This window comes from Poeciliopsis prolifica, unplaced genomic scaffold, assembly GCF_027474105.1.
Source record: "Poeciliopsis prolifica strain line A6 unplaced genomic scaffold, Auburn_PproV2 SCAFFOLD103, whole genome shotgun sequence".
NCBI classification, from domain to species: Eukaryota; Metazoa; Chordata; class Actinopteri; order Cyprinodontiformes; family Poeciliidae; genus Poeciliopsis; species Poeciliopsis prolifica.
This window is the reverse complement of record NW_026562478.1, coordinates 1,069,240-1,087,268: the sequence shown is the minus strand read 5'-3', so window position 1 is coordinate 1,087,268 and position 18,029 is coordinate 1,069,240. Positions and strand designations below refer to the sequence as shown.

The 18,029-nt window shown below is 39.4% G+C and overlaps 1 protein-coding gene across 1 annotated transcript; it reads right to left on the bottom strand.

Moving 5' to 3' along the window:
- Positions 1-407: 407 nt before the first annotated feature.
- Positions 408-17,928, bottom strand: LOC129354082 (protein kinase C and casein kinase II substrate protein 3-like; the record flags this gene model as incomplete). The annotated part of the gene is made up of 7 exons (XM_055023572.1): positions 17,763-17,928; positions 5,998-6,098; positions 5,219-5,375; positions 4,597-4,832; positions 4,306-4,461; positions 1,581-1,756; positions 408-599 (listed from the first exon to the last, which is right to left on the bottom strand). Coding segments are annotated over exons 2-7 (971 nt in total), but the record flags the coding sequence as incomplete, so codon positions are not given.
- Between the last annotated feature and the right edge of the window lie 101 nt (positions 17,929-18,029).

Sequence of the window (18,029 nt, the reverse complement as noted above, 5' to 3'; positions counted from 1 at the left end):
TAAAACTTTTTTCCCATTTACATCCGTTACCTCCTGATATTTTGTCAACAGGTAGCACAACAGTAGTTTGTTGTTGCTCCTCCTTCATGCAGTTTCGTCTGAATAAAGCGCTATTAAAATAAAGCAGCTTGTCGAGAGTTTGTTTCAAAATAAAACCAAATAAAGTGGATTTTTCGTCCCATATTGGACTCTTAGACTGTTTCTCTTCTCTGTTCTGATCTTTGTTTCTGTATCAACAGCTGCGCTAATAAGGCTGAGCAGCGGCGCCCTCTGCTGGATGGAGGCCAAACTACAACATCGACATTAAGGTCTAAGCGAATGTTATTAGTGAATCGATTGGAACTAGTTTTAATCTAACCAACCATTAATTAAAAAAAATAAAAATAAAATGGTTGCAAGTTGATTACTTGTTTGCATCCCGATTTTTCACAGTTCTCTGTGTGTGTGCGTGTGTGTGTATCTGTGTGTGTTTCCACACCTCAAACTGGGGCCAGTTCATGCTCATCCCCGGTCCGTGGGTGTTCCTCCACCACCGCAGGTCTTCAGCATCGTTGGCAGCTCGGATGGTCTGACCCAGATCCTGGTGCAGGTTCTTAAAGCTGTTGATTAAAACCATAAAGCCATTACAATCAAGTCCTTCCTGTGATTAATCTGAACCAAGGTTTTGTCTTTTTGCACTTTTCTAAAGTCTTAGTAAGAGATTAGGGGTCTTTTTTTCAAAATTTGTTGTTTTTATTCAATATTTTCAAGACTTTTAAAGTTATTCTATTTAATTTTAATACATTCTTAAAAATTATCCAAGTCCCTGATGATAAAGTTTGAGTTTCATTTTGCAATATATTTTTCCAAAACCTTTGATTCTAGAAAGTGTTTTTGGTGAAAGTTATATGACTGGGCATTTATTTAGCACTGAGGAAGTTTCACTTTAAAACTAGTTTTACTCTTAGTAAAACTAGTATCAGGCAAATTTTAACCAAAAACTGCAAATAAATTAGAAAAAACATTTAAAAATTAACCATATTAATTACTTGACTTTTTTTTTTTTTGCAGATTCATATAAACTAAAGAAATATAATCTAAAATCCCTTTTGTTTGAGTTGTGACCCCAATAATCTAAAGTTAGCCACAGTTTAATCACCTGTTACCTTTTCTGAAACTGCCTGAAAAATAAGCATGCAGTAGGGGGCAGCAGAGAGGCCTTCAGGTTTCAGTTTAAACGTTTTAAATAAATGCACCTGCTTCAGAAATTTTCTGATTAAATCCAAAGAGAGCATCAGAAAACATGACAGCTCCAGAGAAATTTTAAAATGCATCAAGATTAAGGACATGAAAAGCAGAACCAGGCACTTTGCTGAAAATATGTAGTTGTTGAAATACTGTAAAGTTACTTGTCCTGTTTACTCGGACTTTACCATGGCAACTTGAGCCTGTTTAAATAAAACCAGAGGTCAACAGTTAATGGACGACGGTTCAGGTCTTGTATTAACCTCTGTGTACATACACACATATTCCCACATGCACCAGGGGCTGCATGCCTTCGCTCTGAGTCGGCGGCCCAGAGGAAGTGAACGTCTTCCCACCTGTCTTTGGCGGACAGGTCGAGGTGCGTGTGGATGTCCAGCAGGACGTCTTTGAAGAAGCGCAGCCTCTTCCGCTCTGCCTCCTGCGTGAGGTCGAACACCTGCTCCATGTCCTCCATGTAGCGAGGGTTGCAGCGGTTCAGATCCTCCAGGGCTTTCGCGTAGCGATCCTTCGCCTACAAAACAAACACACAACTAAACTTCCTCAGAATGAAAGTGTCTGAATAGTCACAACACTGTCATTCTGAGCGACCAAACACCGGCTACGGTGATGGAAAACCTTTTTATTTCCACACACACAAGATAAAAAAGTTAGAAATCATTTAAAACGTCGAAATAAAAACTCACAGCAAATGGCTGCTTTTTTATTTTGAAAGCATTATTTAAACGCAAATTTTTGGACAAAAAACCCCCCAAAAATATAGACGTTCTATATCAGTCGATATAGAAAATTATTGATTAGTTTTTTGTTTCAAATAACTGAAATAAAAACAAAAGTTTTTGATTTTGTCCAGTTTTTAACCCACACTGTTGTTTTTTATTTTCAAGCAAGTTATGAGGCTTTCGTGGAAAAACTGAAGCTGCTGCTGCGCCAGTTACTCAACAGGTTGTTGCTAGGCAACCAAAGGATGGGAGAGTTGCTAGGCAACCAAAGGATGGGAGAGAGTCAGGCTCAAGCTCTCAGCTAAGCTAGCTGAGCGTTGGAGCCGCTAAAGTCTTTCCTCTGCCTACATCTCCCAGAAAGCAGTGCGTTTCTGGATCAGAGTTCAGTGAATATTCCAATCGATGTATTGATATTGACCATGTGTCTATATTGTTATTGATTTATTATCCAGCCCTAGTTAAAAGGTGACATATTAGGCTTTGCATTACAAAATAATTCTTAGTCTGGTTTGAGTCTTTTTATGGCCGTTTGTCACTTCAAACTCAAACCGCTGCTGGCCGCGACCCCCAACTCAACGTTGACACCCGAAAATACAAACGGCTGAAAACAGATGCGTACATCCTTGAAAAGCAGAAGTCAAACCTTCTGCACAATCAGCAAGAATTGTGAATAATTCTTTGACCAGCTGGTCAAATGTGCTGGAGGTCCGCAAGGGTTGCTAGGTAACGGGTCTGTGCTCGGCTGGGGTTGCTAGGTAACGGGTCTGTGCTCGGCTGGGGTTGCTAGGTAACGGGTCTGTGCTCGGCTGGGGTTGCTAGGTAACGGGTCTGTGCTCGGCTGGGGTTGCTAGGTAACTCAACAGCCAGGACATTTTTGAAGTGGCTCGTCTTCCAGACACCAAAAAAACAACTGGTTGCTTTAATAAGCACATAAATTGAAGATTAAAACATCTGGATGATCGGTTCCATTTAAAACACATTTGGGTCCATTTGATCACCTTTAGTTAAACATCTAAAATACTTTGACTCAACTCGATCATTCTGCAGATTCTTCTAAACTAATAGATTTATGAAATCTTTATTTCCACTGGAAACACAAAATGTGTCTGATAATAAATGTAATTTGAAGATCTGGATCAAATGCAACCCGTCATTTTGTGGTCCGTTTGTTTTCTTCCAGCCAGGCTGATCAGAGGTTTCCAATTACCATTTTATTTTATTGTGGCTGTTATGGGAAGTATTGTGGTTATATCAGTTTATTTGAATAGCCACTCAGGTTTCAAAATCCTCTAGCAGGTTCCTCCGAGGAAAGGTGCAGCCAAGGATCTGTAATTCCCCTTATGCTGCTAGAAACCACAAACGTTGCTGTGTAAACAACCCGAGTTCTTCTTAAAGTTTCATTTTATCGGGCTGTAGGTGTGGTGGCTCACAGCCGCTGCAGACTGAAACTCTCCTATTCTTACTGCTGCAATTACAATTCTATTCAGCCATTTGTGATTTAGCTTCAGAATAATTAAGTGACGTCAGGATGAGGGAAAGTGTCACCAAGCCGAGTCTGAACTCATCAGATTCTTTCCTCTCTTCAGTTTCTCCGTCCCGCCGTTGGGTTTGTCCCGAGCCGAAACCAAGGCGATACAAGCCCAGTCGTGTTTTAAAAGGCAGAGACAAGGCAGGTTTGTTTTACTGGACTCACTGGCACATCCGGACTGGGACGGCTGGGGCTCCTCCCGGGATGCTAAGGGTGTTTTCATGTCCGGTAGACTCAGTTCAGTTGGGGACCAATATTTGCTACATTTTCTGTGTCAAACCAACCAAAGCATTTGAAAAGCCTGTTCCCTCCTCGCCTGTGGGGGCGCTGCACCAACAACCACTGATGAAATGAAACTTTGTCAATTACACAAATTTGCACTTGTGGTGCTTAAATGAAATTTAACAATACAATTAAAATCCGGAGTGAATAAACTTGTTCATGTGATACGTAATTAAAAAACATGCAGCGCCATAATCCTCCAACTACTTCCTGTCATCTTCTTCTTCATGGTTTGTGCAAAAAAAAAAAAAAGGCTGCCATGTTTGTTTTGGTTGCATTTTCCCAGAATGCTCTGTGCTGTAGTCCATTTCCTGTGTTTGATATGTGACCCTCTTGTGTGGTTCAGACAAAAATTAAAACCAGACAAGAGTTCACTTCAACCAAACCAACACCAAGGTTTGCCACCAGAGTTCACTTATGTTTGGGTCGGTTGCGTGTTCACAGCTCCCCAAACGGACCGGACTTTCTGGACTGAAGTTGGACTGAAGCAGAGTAAACTGGACTCCAGGTGTGTGCGTTTCAGCTTTGTACCTTCTCGGACTCTTGGTTGCAGCGCTCGGCCCGGACCGTGAATTTGCGGACTTCCTCCTGGGATTTGGACGGGTCAGCCTTGGCGTGCGTTTCCCTGGAAACGGCGGTCCACTCCTCCTTCCTGGCCTGATGGTAGCTTTTCTTACTGGACTCCACCTTGATGCACACAGATTGATGCACATTTGAAAGGAACGTTTTTTTCTTTCAAATGTAAAATCTAGAGTTTTTTGGTAAATTATTGTTTTTTAAGCAAGTGGCTGAATGAAAGGACGGGTGGACAGACAGAAGCACCTCCTTCAGCTTGCGGACCCAGGGTTTCTGAGCTTTCCTGAACCCGTCGTCTGCGTCCTTCGTCTCCCTGAAGCCTCCCATCATCTGCTTGTGGAACGCGTCTTTCTGCCAGTCGCGGACTTTCTCGCAGTCCTCGCCCGCCAGCTGCTCCCGCAGCTCCATGTGCAGCTCGCTGAGGCGGTCGGCCGCCTGCATGAAGGCGTGCCACGCTTTCTCCAGAGTCCCGTACTGAGGCCCTGTTGGAGGAAAAAACGCTAAGCTAACGATTTATCTTTTGCGCATTTCTAAACAAAAAGGGTAAAAGTTTCCATTAATTAGTGGTGGACATCGTTAACTATAACTTTAGCTGTTCTAACCCTAAAGCACTAAATATAAGTGGAGAAAATAATAAAGCAGTCCCAACAATACAAACTATTCAGTGCAGTTCTAAAAAGAAAATAAAATTACTTTAAGAAATTTAACACAAATTATAAACAATGTGATAAGTTTATCAGAAAAAATTAATTTAGTGGAAGCAAAGGTAGCAAAAAGAGCTAAGCTAAAATTTAGCCCTAAAATTTAGCGGTAATGCTACTAGCGCATTCCCGTCATTGAACCCGTCATTGCTACTGAGATGATGGACCTTTTTCAACGATGCCCCTCCACCTTTTGGACCAGTCGCTCAGCTGCAGAGCGTAGCTCTTCTCGATCTTGGCTCTCTCCTGGAAGCAGCTAACGACCTCGTTGCACAGCCGGTGGCCGTCGTCGATCCGCTTCACCGTCCTTTTATAGTTACCCGGCTGCACAAGAACAAAGACACAGAAATAAAATTACATCAGGAAGCCACAGTTTATGCAAAACCCAGAAGTTAAAGGTAATGAACAGGTTAGCATCCGCCTATGATTTATACAAAAGTTCTTTTTTTTTTTTGCATGTCATTCTTGTATCATGAGATTTTACGCTCTCTAACTCAACATCTACACTGAAACTGGCTGTAAGCAGATGACCAATTATAGAACCGTACATTGTTGAAAAGCAGAAGTGGCGCCTCCTGCACAAACAGGAATGCATCGAGGGGTTTCTGGATGTCAACAAGCAGCCATTGTACAGCGCATACAGCAATAAAACCAGCTGACCAAATGTGCTTGGGTTGCTAGGTTATGAGCCAAGCTAGGCTCTGGCTGCTTGGTAACGGCACAGTGCATGGGCAATGAGATTTAACGATTTTCTAAACAAGTTTTTGAAATAAATAAATTTTCTGCCAAATTAACGACTGAGTGGGTTTTCTAAGCACTTAGGTTGCCTTTTTAGAAGAAGCAGTAGAAACCCTAATGGAAGCATGAAAACATGCAAAATCTGAACTTTGCACAACAAACAAAGCAAAGCAAGGCAGCAGGAATGTTAAATGTGTTGTATTCGTACCTCCCAGAAGCTGTCGGAGCTGCCGAGGTCGCTGACGTCTCCGTTGGAAGACATGTTGGTGTCGGCCCTGCAGCACAGAATGATGGCGGCGGCACACGAGACTGCACAGAACGAAAGGGATTCACAGCTTCAACAGCAGCACAACGTTCCTGGTAAGAGCTCTGTGATGCTGAGCCTCAGGGTTTAAACAGTAAAAACGTAAAAAGATCAACCTGGAAGGAGTTTCAAACAAAGAAACAAAAAGCTTTAAATTGAAAAGCAAACCAGCAGATTCTACAAAGAAAAGGCATTTTCCAATCAAAACAAGCAGTTTAAAACTCCTTAAGGATCATTAAGGTGAATATAATCGTCAAGAAATTGCTGTGATCCAATATCCCTGGAACGTTCCTTGCAACAATGTTAAACTTTTTCACATTTTAACACTAAATTTAAAGTGATTTCTAATATGACAGGAAAAAATAAAGTGGTAAATTACTGAAAAGAGAAAAAACTTAAATATTGATTATGTTTTATATGATGTATGTCTAACAGTTGTAATATTTGCAGTAGAAACTAAACCAAAAATACTTTGTAATAATTTTTCTTTTGCAGTGTGAGAACAAAGATTGTGCTTATTAATGCATATCAGGGCATATTTGGTGTTTAAACCATTGAAACAGGCAGCTATAGGCATTTTAAAAGGGATCTTAAGTGTTTGTTTACTTCTGCTAAAACCAGAAGAGCGTCACCACAGTGACTATCGCAGCTTAGTGTCTGTATGATGGTACAACTGGTGCCTTTGACTGACGCTAATCCTAATCTACTCCCTGCTCAGAACACAATCCTTTTGGAAAAAGTAGCATTTCTGTTTCTGTTCATTTTCCTTGTGGCGTTAAGCTTCAGTAAATATCTGTGTTTGCAGAAAAACAGAAGCAGCATTCAGCCTCTATGTGCCACAAATCTGGACCAAACTTTCAGAAAACCACAAAGCAGTCAAAACACAGAGTTTTCAAATGAAGGCTAAAACCCGACCTGTGTAGAGTTGCTCTTGAAACATAATAACAGAACGTAGATAAATAATTTGATGTGCATGGATGATACATAATATTTGTTGGTAATCGTTGATAAACTTTGGATACAAATGATTTAAAACCAACTGGTTTCTTCAGAGTCTGTGTAATTCAGACAGTTACAAGAAGTCTTTCCTGTCAACAGCCATCACTTTCTACAATACGTCTGTGAATAATCTGAATTTCTATGAGCTACGACACTTAATTTCCCTTTGGGATCAAATTATCTAAGCCCAACGGTTAAGATGAGCTAGCTATCTTAGAGAATACATTAACCGAGGCCAACAACTATTCAGTTTGCGGCAGGACGTTAATCTGCAGCAATTTACTCAATTATAGAAAAAACAAAGGCTCCCAGTCTTTCCGTTTCTCTTTCTTCTTAAAGCTACTGTCTGAGTCGAATAGTTTCTGCATGAGATTGTGTTTTGCAAGGCTCAACTTGACTTCCCGGTTGTTTCACAACGCTCCCTCTCACTGTAAATAACTGCATCGGTGCTGGGAGCAGCCTCGGTGCAGAAGCGTAACCTTGGTGAGGATCTGCAGGGAACAATGCGCCGGCGGCTGTAAATAAACGCGGATGCTCCTCATGAGTTCTGCTACAACAAAAGCAATCGGCGGCAGAAAGAATGTGGCACCACAAGCGAGAACCCGTGACTCATAGGTGTGTCTGTATCTGCGCAGACATGTGACATCTAAGATTATCCCTAAAAGCTCAGGCTGCACATATCATGCCTCAGAGACGGAGGGTAAACCTCACAGACCCACGGCCCAGTGGGTGTTTTTCCACAGATGGGTGTAAAATATGCCAACAGCTGCAGAGACCTCTCCCTGCAACGTGCTGGAACCTGACGATGAGCCACTGCCTCCACCATGGATCGCTCCTCACTGCGGCACAAAACGTTAAAACTCATTCACAACCACTGGGAGAAATTACAAATCGTTATTATGCAACAGTGGGTTTGTTTGTATTAATAGCAACTGAATCAAAGGGAGCTAGAAAAACAGGAATGAACAAATCAGAGCTGTTTAAAAAGGTGTGGGCGTCTAAACTGGCTGCTGCTCACTCATTTTTAATAAAGCAGTTTTTATTTTGTGCCACTTTAAATTGACCGAGGCCAACAGCTAATGTGATCTGGGAAGCCGACTCAGATTATTTGTTGGCTTCCGCTAATTTGTTATCAAAACGTAGCTAGTTCATCTCAACGGTTGACCTCAGCATTTGTGTCCAAAGCTAGCAAGATCAGATTGGCTGTTTGCTTGAGCTCATTTGTATTCAAGCTTGCTAACTCCAGGTAGCTGTTTGCCAAAGATGATTTGCATTCAAAGTGGACTAGCTTAGAGTAGCTGTTGGTCTCCGCTAATTTGTTTTCAAAGCTAGCTTGGATTAGCAGTTGATTTCAGTTGTATTCCAAAATTAGCCAACACCAGGTTATTAGCACCAGTTAATTTGTGTTGAAAGCTAGCTAGCTAAGATTAGCTATTGTGCTCAACCAGTTTGTATTCAAAGCTAACCAACTCTGCGTAGTTGTTTGCCTCATAATGTTCATTCGAAGCTAGCTAGCTCATGTTAGGTCCAAAATCCTCTTTTCAGAAGAAAGTGAAGTTTCCTTTTCAGTTTGAAATCAGGATCCGGGAGTCTGGAGGAAAACAGACATCAAGGCTGTGATCAAAGCCACCTGGGTTTCCTCTCCACCTCAGCACAACCACAGGCTGATCTCCATGCTACGCTGCATTGATGCAGTAACTCATGCAAAAGTATCAGGTAACTCAACGCTCAACAAGTCGTATGAAGACCAAGAGGAGACATGCTAACGCTAGGCTAGCATGTCAGCTAACAACTCTCTGTGAAGCAAATCAGCCTTTATGTTTGCTTTAATTTCACAGAAAACAAAATGTGGCCTCCAATTTTTCTTCATTACAAATAAATTTCTGAACATTTGAATCGTAAAGGCAACAAATTTATCTAGAAGAGCCTGATGCACTGTAAAAACAAAATGTTATCAAGCATTTTTGTCTATTTTCTAATGAAAATATCTTAGTTTTATCTTATTTTAAGTGTACTAACTCGGAAGAAACTTTCTGCAAAATATAAGAACTTGTAAAGACGTACTTGCACCACTGACAGATTATTTAACTTTGAACATGGCAAAAATATTTTGCTACAAGTGAAATAATCTGCCAGTGGAACTGAACGTTTAATTACTTAAAACAAGCTCCTATGTCTTGTTGAACAGTTACTTCGAGGTTTTTGTCTTATTTCAGGTGAACTAAGATATTTTCACTGGAAACTAAACAAAAATACTTGGTAAAATTCTGTTTTGCAGTGTAATTACTGACCTACAGTTGAGATCAATGCAGGAATAAAGCCAATAGAGCTTTTCACAATGTGTTTCTGCAGTGTGAATCGCAGTTTCAAGTTAAATCTACGGAATTATTATTACGGTAATTTTACAATCACCGCCGATCAGAAGAGCAAAGAGGATCAGAACCGATTCCAGGTCACAATCTGGACGGGAGAGAAAGCTGGCGCAGACGGAGATTCTTGTGCTTTATTGAAAAGTGGGTCAGGCCAGTGAGGAGGAGGAGGAGGAGGAGGAAGAAGAGGGCGTGACGGACCGGACCTCATGAGCTCCGGTGTCAAACTCACAATCATTAATCTGATTAACATAAACGAACGTCTCCCCTGCCCTGAAGCTGCGCTGCATTGCAGAAAAAGCTTCAGTATTTACGGACACGGCGACGCGGAGGCTTAAAATACCCAGAAATGCAAACAGCAGATGGAACCCGTTTGAACCCGTTTGCTGCGCCAACAGAACCAGCTGTGGAGCTCGTGAAATTAGAGGCTCCTCGTCTGAGGAGAGATGATTGCTGGTGGCAAAAATACTCCAAACTGAACCCTAAATTCAGGCTTCGCTCTAATCTGACGAGAAGGAGCCAAACATAAAAACGTTTAAGCAGAAAGCGATAAATTATCAGACGTTATCGCGAAAGTATTGTTGTTTTGAGACCATTTTCAACTAATATAATGCAACATTCTGAAAGATCAATAAACTTTAAATTCTAATCAATATTTAATGCTAACTGGAAGACAGTTTAAATATCCAAAATAAACAAAAAACTACAAATAATGAACTATGAAGTCTAAACAAAACTGTCCTCAAAATAAGACCAAAAAACACCAAACTGAAGATTTATCATCCAGTTTTTGGTAGAAAGAGAAAAATTATTATGCAAACGTAAATTATTGAGCTAATTTTAATTATTGCAAAAACACAAAACCTTACCAACTGTGTTTGGTCCAGTTTCTAATAGAAATGATACTGCACTTAAAATAAGAAAACCAACTCAAGTAAGTTTTCAGCTCGATGTAGGTGCTTGTTTGGAGTCAGTGTGTGAGCCGCCCCTCCCCCACCCGCTGCTGCTCACAGAAAATCAACAGGCTGAAAGAAACGATCCAAATTTTTCCCCCCGTGGCTGAAAACAACGAATCAAACCGTTTGGAGAGATTTTTAGACTAAAGTAGCTCCAACCAGTTCTACTCAACATGATGCTGCCACCGCCGTACTTTGCATTTGGGATAGTGACTTGGACATTAATGCTGAAAATGAACGTCTGGGGGCGTGCTGTGATGGCGAAGGGGAAAGCGCGACCCACATTTAGAGGCCTTGAGTTGATACACCTAATTATGTTCATTTTCCTGAACCGATTCTGGTTATTTTCAAAATAAAGTCTGAATATAAAAGGAAAAAGTTGAATTCAAACATGGATGTCTCATGAGTACAAGTCTTAAGAGAGATGTACTTACAGGTCTACTTGTAAAGAAAACGAAAAAGTACTTCTATAGGAAAACTTTATAATCTTGAGTTAGTTTGCTGATTGACGTCGGCATGCTAGCATCACGGTTTGTCTTGGCAGATCGACAGGTGAGTCACTTTAAAAGTGAAGCATCTTAAAACTGAAAACAAACGTCTGTCACCTCCAGAACAGGTTCTAGTCCTGATGCCGCGGAGGTTAGTCAGAAAAAACAAAGGCACGTTGTCTGAAAACTGCGGCAGGTAAATAGTTCATGTTTCTCAATGTGAACGATGGAGAAACGGACGAGAAACCAGAATTACAGTCCCTTCAAGTTATTCGCATTAAAAACAACTTTCGACAATAAATCAAGACATCGGAGATGCTTTTCTCCAGCATTGACAGAATCTGGTCAAAATGAATCATCTGAATCAATGGAGATTCATAAATACGGGATAAATGTAGGACTGGGCAGAACGACTAAAGAACTTATCACAATGATGATAATTACTGATTAGTTTTTGTTTTTAATATCTGCAATATTGCCAACCTGCTGGCTTTCATCCACAGTTTCTATTTTTCAGCAGTTATGAGTGGAGAAACGTGAACCTGTTGTGCCAAAGAGCCAGTGAGTGAGTTGATCCCACAGTGAGGATAAAGTTGGGAATCCTGTGCGGTTCTGGATCAAAGTTCAGTGAATCCATCAGCTGTGTGATCTATTGATATTGACGACATGTCTATCGCGATATATCTTAATGATTTATTGCACAATCTTAGATAATTGTAGAAGAAAAACTGTTGAAGGTTGCAAAAGTTTCCATAACTGCGCTACATTTAATGTACACACATGGCTGTTTAATAAAAACAAATATCTCCGCCATATTGTTTTTTTTTTTTTAAAGAATTGTATAAAATAATTTTTATTGTACACACAAAAAAAAAGGAAACATTTTCATCCACATGAACACAGCAATCTGCCCTTGAACGTTGTTTTTAACATGCCAAACCCATAGGGGCAGAGCAGCGCAAAGCTAAAACCAGTGCAGGTCAATCAGATCGCTTCAAAACAACGACTTCCTGTCAGGAAGTAAACATGGCGAAAGGAAATTAATTTGTGTGCACAGATATGTAGGTTGGGCTACTTTTAAACACTGTATTAGAATATAAAGAATATAATCTGTGCACCATTTGCCACCATTTTCCCATGTCCACACGCAAACACAAATACAGAGTTCTCTCAAATCTCCACCTTTCATGAATCGTTTCAGTGAAATAAAACTGAACGTTTGTGGATGAAAAGGCCAAAATGCATAAAAATGTTTTAGTTTTTCCAGATACCTGGCTGTGTGTGGACTAGGGCTTCATGTTGATCTTTCACATTGGATCTCCAACAAATGCATCAAAGTTTGTGGTCCAAGTGACAAAACTTATTTTTGTAAGAAACAAGGAGACATATGTTCACCATAAGATGCACCTTGTTAGATTTAAAACATCACATATAAATAAAAGAAGCAGAAATAAACAGGAGACAAAAACATTAGCATGCTGTAGCCAAGTGGATGCCAGGACAAGCAGGACTTACCGTATCAAACGAAAATACAAATGGACAGATGTCCAACCAGGAGACGGCCCGTTTCTCCAGCAGCCTGAGAGGCAAAGCGGTCGGGACAGAAGGAGGACGAGTCCAAAGAGGCAGCGGAGGGAAAACAGAGAAGGTTGTTAGTGCAGCAGCAGCAACAAGCGGTTAGATTAGCCCAGAAGGAGCCTCTGCTTTATGGCCCGGTGCCGGCTGGAGGGTGGCACATTCTGGGAGGGCAAGCAAAATACCACACATGAAGCCTGGAGCGGAAACTTAATGAAGCAGCCAGAGAGCAGCAGAGATTTAGCGGCTGAGGTCAGAGCGGCGAGCTCACGCCTCTGGTACGGCAAACCTGCAGGAAGACCACTTCAGGTTGGACAGAGAGAGAGAGTCAGCCATTTTTATTAAAGCGTTCACCAAAACCAGATTGGAAACCAGGGCTGCAACTAGTTCACTTGGCTCACTCTTCTTCTTAGGAGTATTTTTATGACGCTGCATTTATTACTTTTACTTAAGTAAATTTCTGGATTTTCTACCTACTGAATTAAAAAACATGTTTTAACCAGAAATGCACCAGACAGACACAAACCTGCAGTTTTTGTTAAAGCTTCAAACGTTTTTCGTTAAAATAAACTGATTTGTTAAATGTTTCTCTTGCCTGATTGCAATATAAATTATTGTCATTCAAGTCCTTACAATGCCAAAATTTCCACTTAACTTTATGTTTTGATTCGTCTGATGATGTAAATTTTAAAATTATTCACATAATTCGATCATTGCTTGGTCTGTTGGCATGTTAGGAAAATAGAAAAAACAAAAGCATGGCTGCTGATTTAGTTGAAGTGAACTTTAAATAAATAAATGAAAAGTTCCTTCCCATCACAGCAAGACAACACACACACCTGTCAAAAGGACAATTGCACTAATGAACATTTCACTTTTGTCCACGGATCAGTGAAGCTCAACTGAGCTGTTCTGCCCGGCGCCGAATCAAACAGGAGAAGAAGAAGAAAACGCAGCCGACCAGCAGAGTCCAGGAAAAAATTTACTCTGCTTTCCCACACACACACACGCACGCACACGCACACGCACGTTCCTGAAGCTCATCTCTGGCCAGAACCGCATCACTGGAGCCACTGTGGGCCGGTACCGCCTCCGGCCCGGATAAACTCAACCTGCTGCGGCTGCCAGAGATTAGAGCGTCTCCTGAACTACGTTTCTCACACAGACAGGAGATTTTAACCCTCACACCGCAAAAATTAACAGTCTCAAAAAGTATCTTAGTCTAGTTTCTAGCAGAAGTATCTTAGAACGCTTGAAATAAGACAAACTTCCAAGTAACGTTTCAGCAAGAAAAGAGCTTGTTTAAAGTCAATAACATTGAATTATTACTTAACTTATAGCAAGACATTTCCCATGTTGTGACTTTATCTGCCACTGGAACGTTTTTCATCAATATTAAGAAATTATTGATTTAAGCTAAAAAGTTACATGCAAGTTTGTACTAAGATGTTTTTACTACAAACTAAAACAAAAATACTTGGTAAGATTTGTTGTTTTCTACTATAACAAGAGAGAATATAAAGAGCATCATATTAAAATTAGAGCTGATATGATTAAAAACTATTCATTACTGAAATAATTGTCAAATAATGTAGTAATTGATTGTTAATTGGAGCATGCAGACTCAAATAAAGGCAATTTGCTTAAGGAATATAATCAGAGCAGTAATTAAGCCAAAACTGTACAAGAAATATGTACATTTTGCATTTAAAACAAAAAAAGCATAAATTTTTTAAATTCGTTCTCCCCAGAAATTGTCAAGAAAAATCCCGATCTATTTTATCCTATTGATTATGTCCTATTAAGCACCTTTTGCATCTAATTATCAGTTATTCCAAATTAGCCATAGACTGAATTGATGTTAAGCCAAGCAGAGTAATTTAGTAGCTGCAGGTACAAGTGTTGTTGCTTATTTGGCAATAAAAAGCTTTTTTCTTATTTAAGAAAAATAATTACATTGTTTGCATTTAAGTGCAATTCTAATACTGTAAAATAAGCTTAAGTGGAAACATGAAAAACCAACAGAATGTGGGAATTTTTTTATCTGATTAATCGTCAGAATATAATCGTTACTTGCAGCCCTGATTTAAATCTCTTTGAAAATGAAAAACAAAACCCTGTGCAGTTTTTATCTGCATGCAAAATAACAGTCAATTTGTTGCACCTGGTTTGTTTTCGTCATATTTAAAATAAAATGAAACAAAATACAATGAAACAAAATATCTTCCAGCTGGCAGGATGACGTGATTTTTAATGATTGGAAGCAGCAGAAACATCAGATGATCTGATAAAAAGAGAAGGAAAACAAGCTGATAAAATGTTCGTACCGAATAAGTTTATGTTTGGATTTAAAATGAAGCCTACATCAGGGGTGTCCAAAGTGCGGTTCAGGGGCCAGTTGTGGCTCTTAGATTGCTTTTGTGTGGTCCCCAACTGCAATTCGAAAATTATTAAAAATTGTCCTGTTGATGCAGATGAATGACACACACAAAGTATTTATCTTTTTATATCCAAGTTTTAACAAAAGTTAAAACCAAGTTTATCCAGAAACTTTAATGAAAAGCCAACTTTACCTCTCAAATCAGCTTTTGATTATTTCTTACACTTGGCTAAGTACGGCAAAAATGTTGATAGAAAGTGACCCAAATCCTGTTCGCAGTACTGAAAATAAAAGTATTCAGTCAGAAGAAACTGAAGGATTTATTACAGCATCAACTACGGCCAAAAAACAAGCTGAGCTCCAAAAGTTAAAGATTTGCAAGAAAAAAAAATTGAGATTTTGAAATTGGAGTCAGAATTTTTTTTACAAAAAAAAAACTTGAAAATTTCTGAATTTGAAATGACAAAAATTTTGTAGAAAATTTCTGACATCACAAAATTTCTGAGTGTTTGGCAGAAATGCACTCTTTTTTCCCCATCTACAATATGATGTTGTAAAAATCCCGTTCAAGTTTAGGATTTGATTTTAGGGTTTTGGGTTTTTCAGCGGCGATTTTGGAGTCGACAGTTTTGGCCACGTGGCAAAAAATTTGGACCCCCGTGTTAGATCTATACAAAAACTATGTTAAGTTGAACTTTAACCCATTTTCCCTGTTAGCTTCATAACTGTGGCAAATGATGTAACTGTTAAAGGCCACAAATCACAATGTAGAACAACAACAAACGCGCAGAAAGCTTTTCTCCAGCCGTTAGCAGAATAAATCCCTCAGGGAGACTTAAAAAGATCTGCGGCGGCACAAAGCCTTCCAGGGTTTTTTTAGCTCATTGTTTTTATTTCCAGGAGGTTTGCTGAGCCTCTTTGCTCCCATCAACAGCCCAAAAATAAATCTGGAGCTTCCAGAGTTGGAGCTGCTCCTCTTTCTAACACAGCAGAGATTTATCAATGTGTAGATTTTATTTTAATCCATCTGCCTACAGATTAATAAACTCACATGAAGAACATCAGTATCTTTGTAAATCTGCATTGCATCAGCTGAACCCGCTGCAGTCGCCCAGATATCGACGGCTGCGTCTGAAGCTGCAGCGCAGTCCGCCGTATTGATTCTCCTTTGTCACATAAATGCTGAGCGGGCAACTTCTGCCGCCGCCTGAAGGGACGACCATCGATCCGTGAACTTAAAAGACAAAAATATGAGCTTCAACCTGAAGATTTATGGCCAAACGTGTCTTTTTGTCTACAAGCAAGAACTGGAGCATAAATAAAAATGGTTAAAGGGACATTATTGTCAAAATTTTCACCAGATCTTGATGAAATTTCTGCTTTGGATGCAAAAAAGATATTTAATTTTGATTTCAAAGTTTGCATTCCTATTTGAGACAAAATCTTCTGAAAAGTTGATTGCAGATGCATATTTTGGTTTGATGTTCAAGCATCCATGTAAAGAATATTATGATATTGCATTCAGGCAATGAGTTATTTTCATTTTTAAATGCAATTTTTCTGTATAAAGAAAACTTACTTGGATAAATGAAACACCAAAATGTGCCATTTTTTAATCTGATTAATTATGGGAATAATTAAATAATTATTTGATCCCTCATTTGTATTTTAAACTGAATATTCGTAGCTAAATGTGTTTTTTGTATACAAGAAACAACTTAAATAAAAATACTTGAAGGGAAATTCCTGTCAAAGTTTGCACCACATTTGAATGAAAATTTCTGTTTTGGATGCACAAAAGTTTGAATAGTTTTGAATCAAAGCTAATTTAGTGGCGTTTCTGTGTGACACAAAACAAACAAATAAAAATTTGAGCAAAGTAAATTAACTTTACATTGACAATTTAAAAGCTACATAAGTGTTTAGATGGAGGTCTAATCAAATTTGTAGATTAAAATAAATCAATCAGAGCTTTTCTTCTGGAAATGAATCAAGTCTTGCAAAAATCTGGAACAGCAAATAATTACCAGAAGTTGCATCTTTCCAACTAATGTGCATATTTGTTCTTTGCTATGTAAGAACTACATTAAAAAAGTTTAAATGACTAAACAACCGCAGCAAAAACCTGCTTGAGTCAGAGGTAGAAACTTAAAACTGTATGTTTAAAGAGGAAAGACAATAAAACATGCAAAATATTATATTAATAGTTACCAGATAAGGTGATTTTTAGAGTTGATTGAATCAGACTAAAGAGTTTTTTTCTTTGTTTTTTGGGACCTATAAGTCAAAGTTCAACCAAAACCCGTTTTAAATTTGGTCCATGTTGAGTTGGGATTTGTTTTGTTTTTTTGGTCCAGGTATCCAGGTGCTTCTGTCCCACCCTGAAGAAATAAAATACTGCCAACTCGGCTTTGTGGTAATTTAAGTTAATGGCATCACAAGAGACAAGAATGGACAAGAAATTAAGTTATTTCTTACTTCTCTGTGTTAAAAACGTGTTTAAAACTGATTTAAATTTTGTTCTTCTGTTTTCTGGAGATGAACAAAACACTATTAAAACCATTAGAAGTAAATATTTTATTTCAAAATGATGTGAATAACGATGAAAAAAATGCAAGCTATCAAAGAGCCTGATCACCTGCCTTATGTGATGTCATCAAACGTGGACATATTTTCGGGTCATTTGACACATTGATTCATGTTTTTATGTTTTATAAAAGCAGAAACGAATAGAAATGCGGGTCTTGGCACTTTTAATAGGCGACAAACTGCATTGGAAAGAGTCTGAAGAGTTTTCAGACTGGCAGCTTTAAAATGTGACTTTCTGAAAGGTTTGAGGGTTTTCTCGCTTTCAGACTCCGAACTAAAACACCAAAAGCTGCATCCAGGTGAGAAGGCTTACCTGTTTAACTCCGCGCTGGCGGAACAAGCCGAGCTGAAGCCTCAAACTCTTCTTATTTAGCTGGGAAAGGTCGATATTCGCCTGAAAACCCGCCGCCTGGCCGCTGAATTCACACCTCCGCAAACTGCGACATCCTGCAGGGTTTAGTGCGTCGACAGTCGGCCCCCTTCAGCATTTATGCCCAAACCTCCTCATTCATCCCGCGACAGAACTGCGAGCTTTTCCTCTTCCCTCCGGGTCAAAACTGAAAAAAGCCTGACTTTGAGC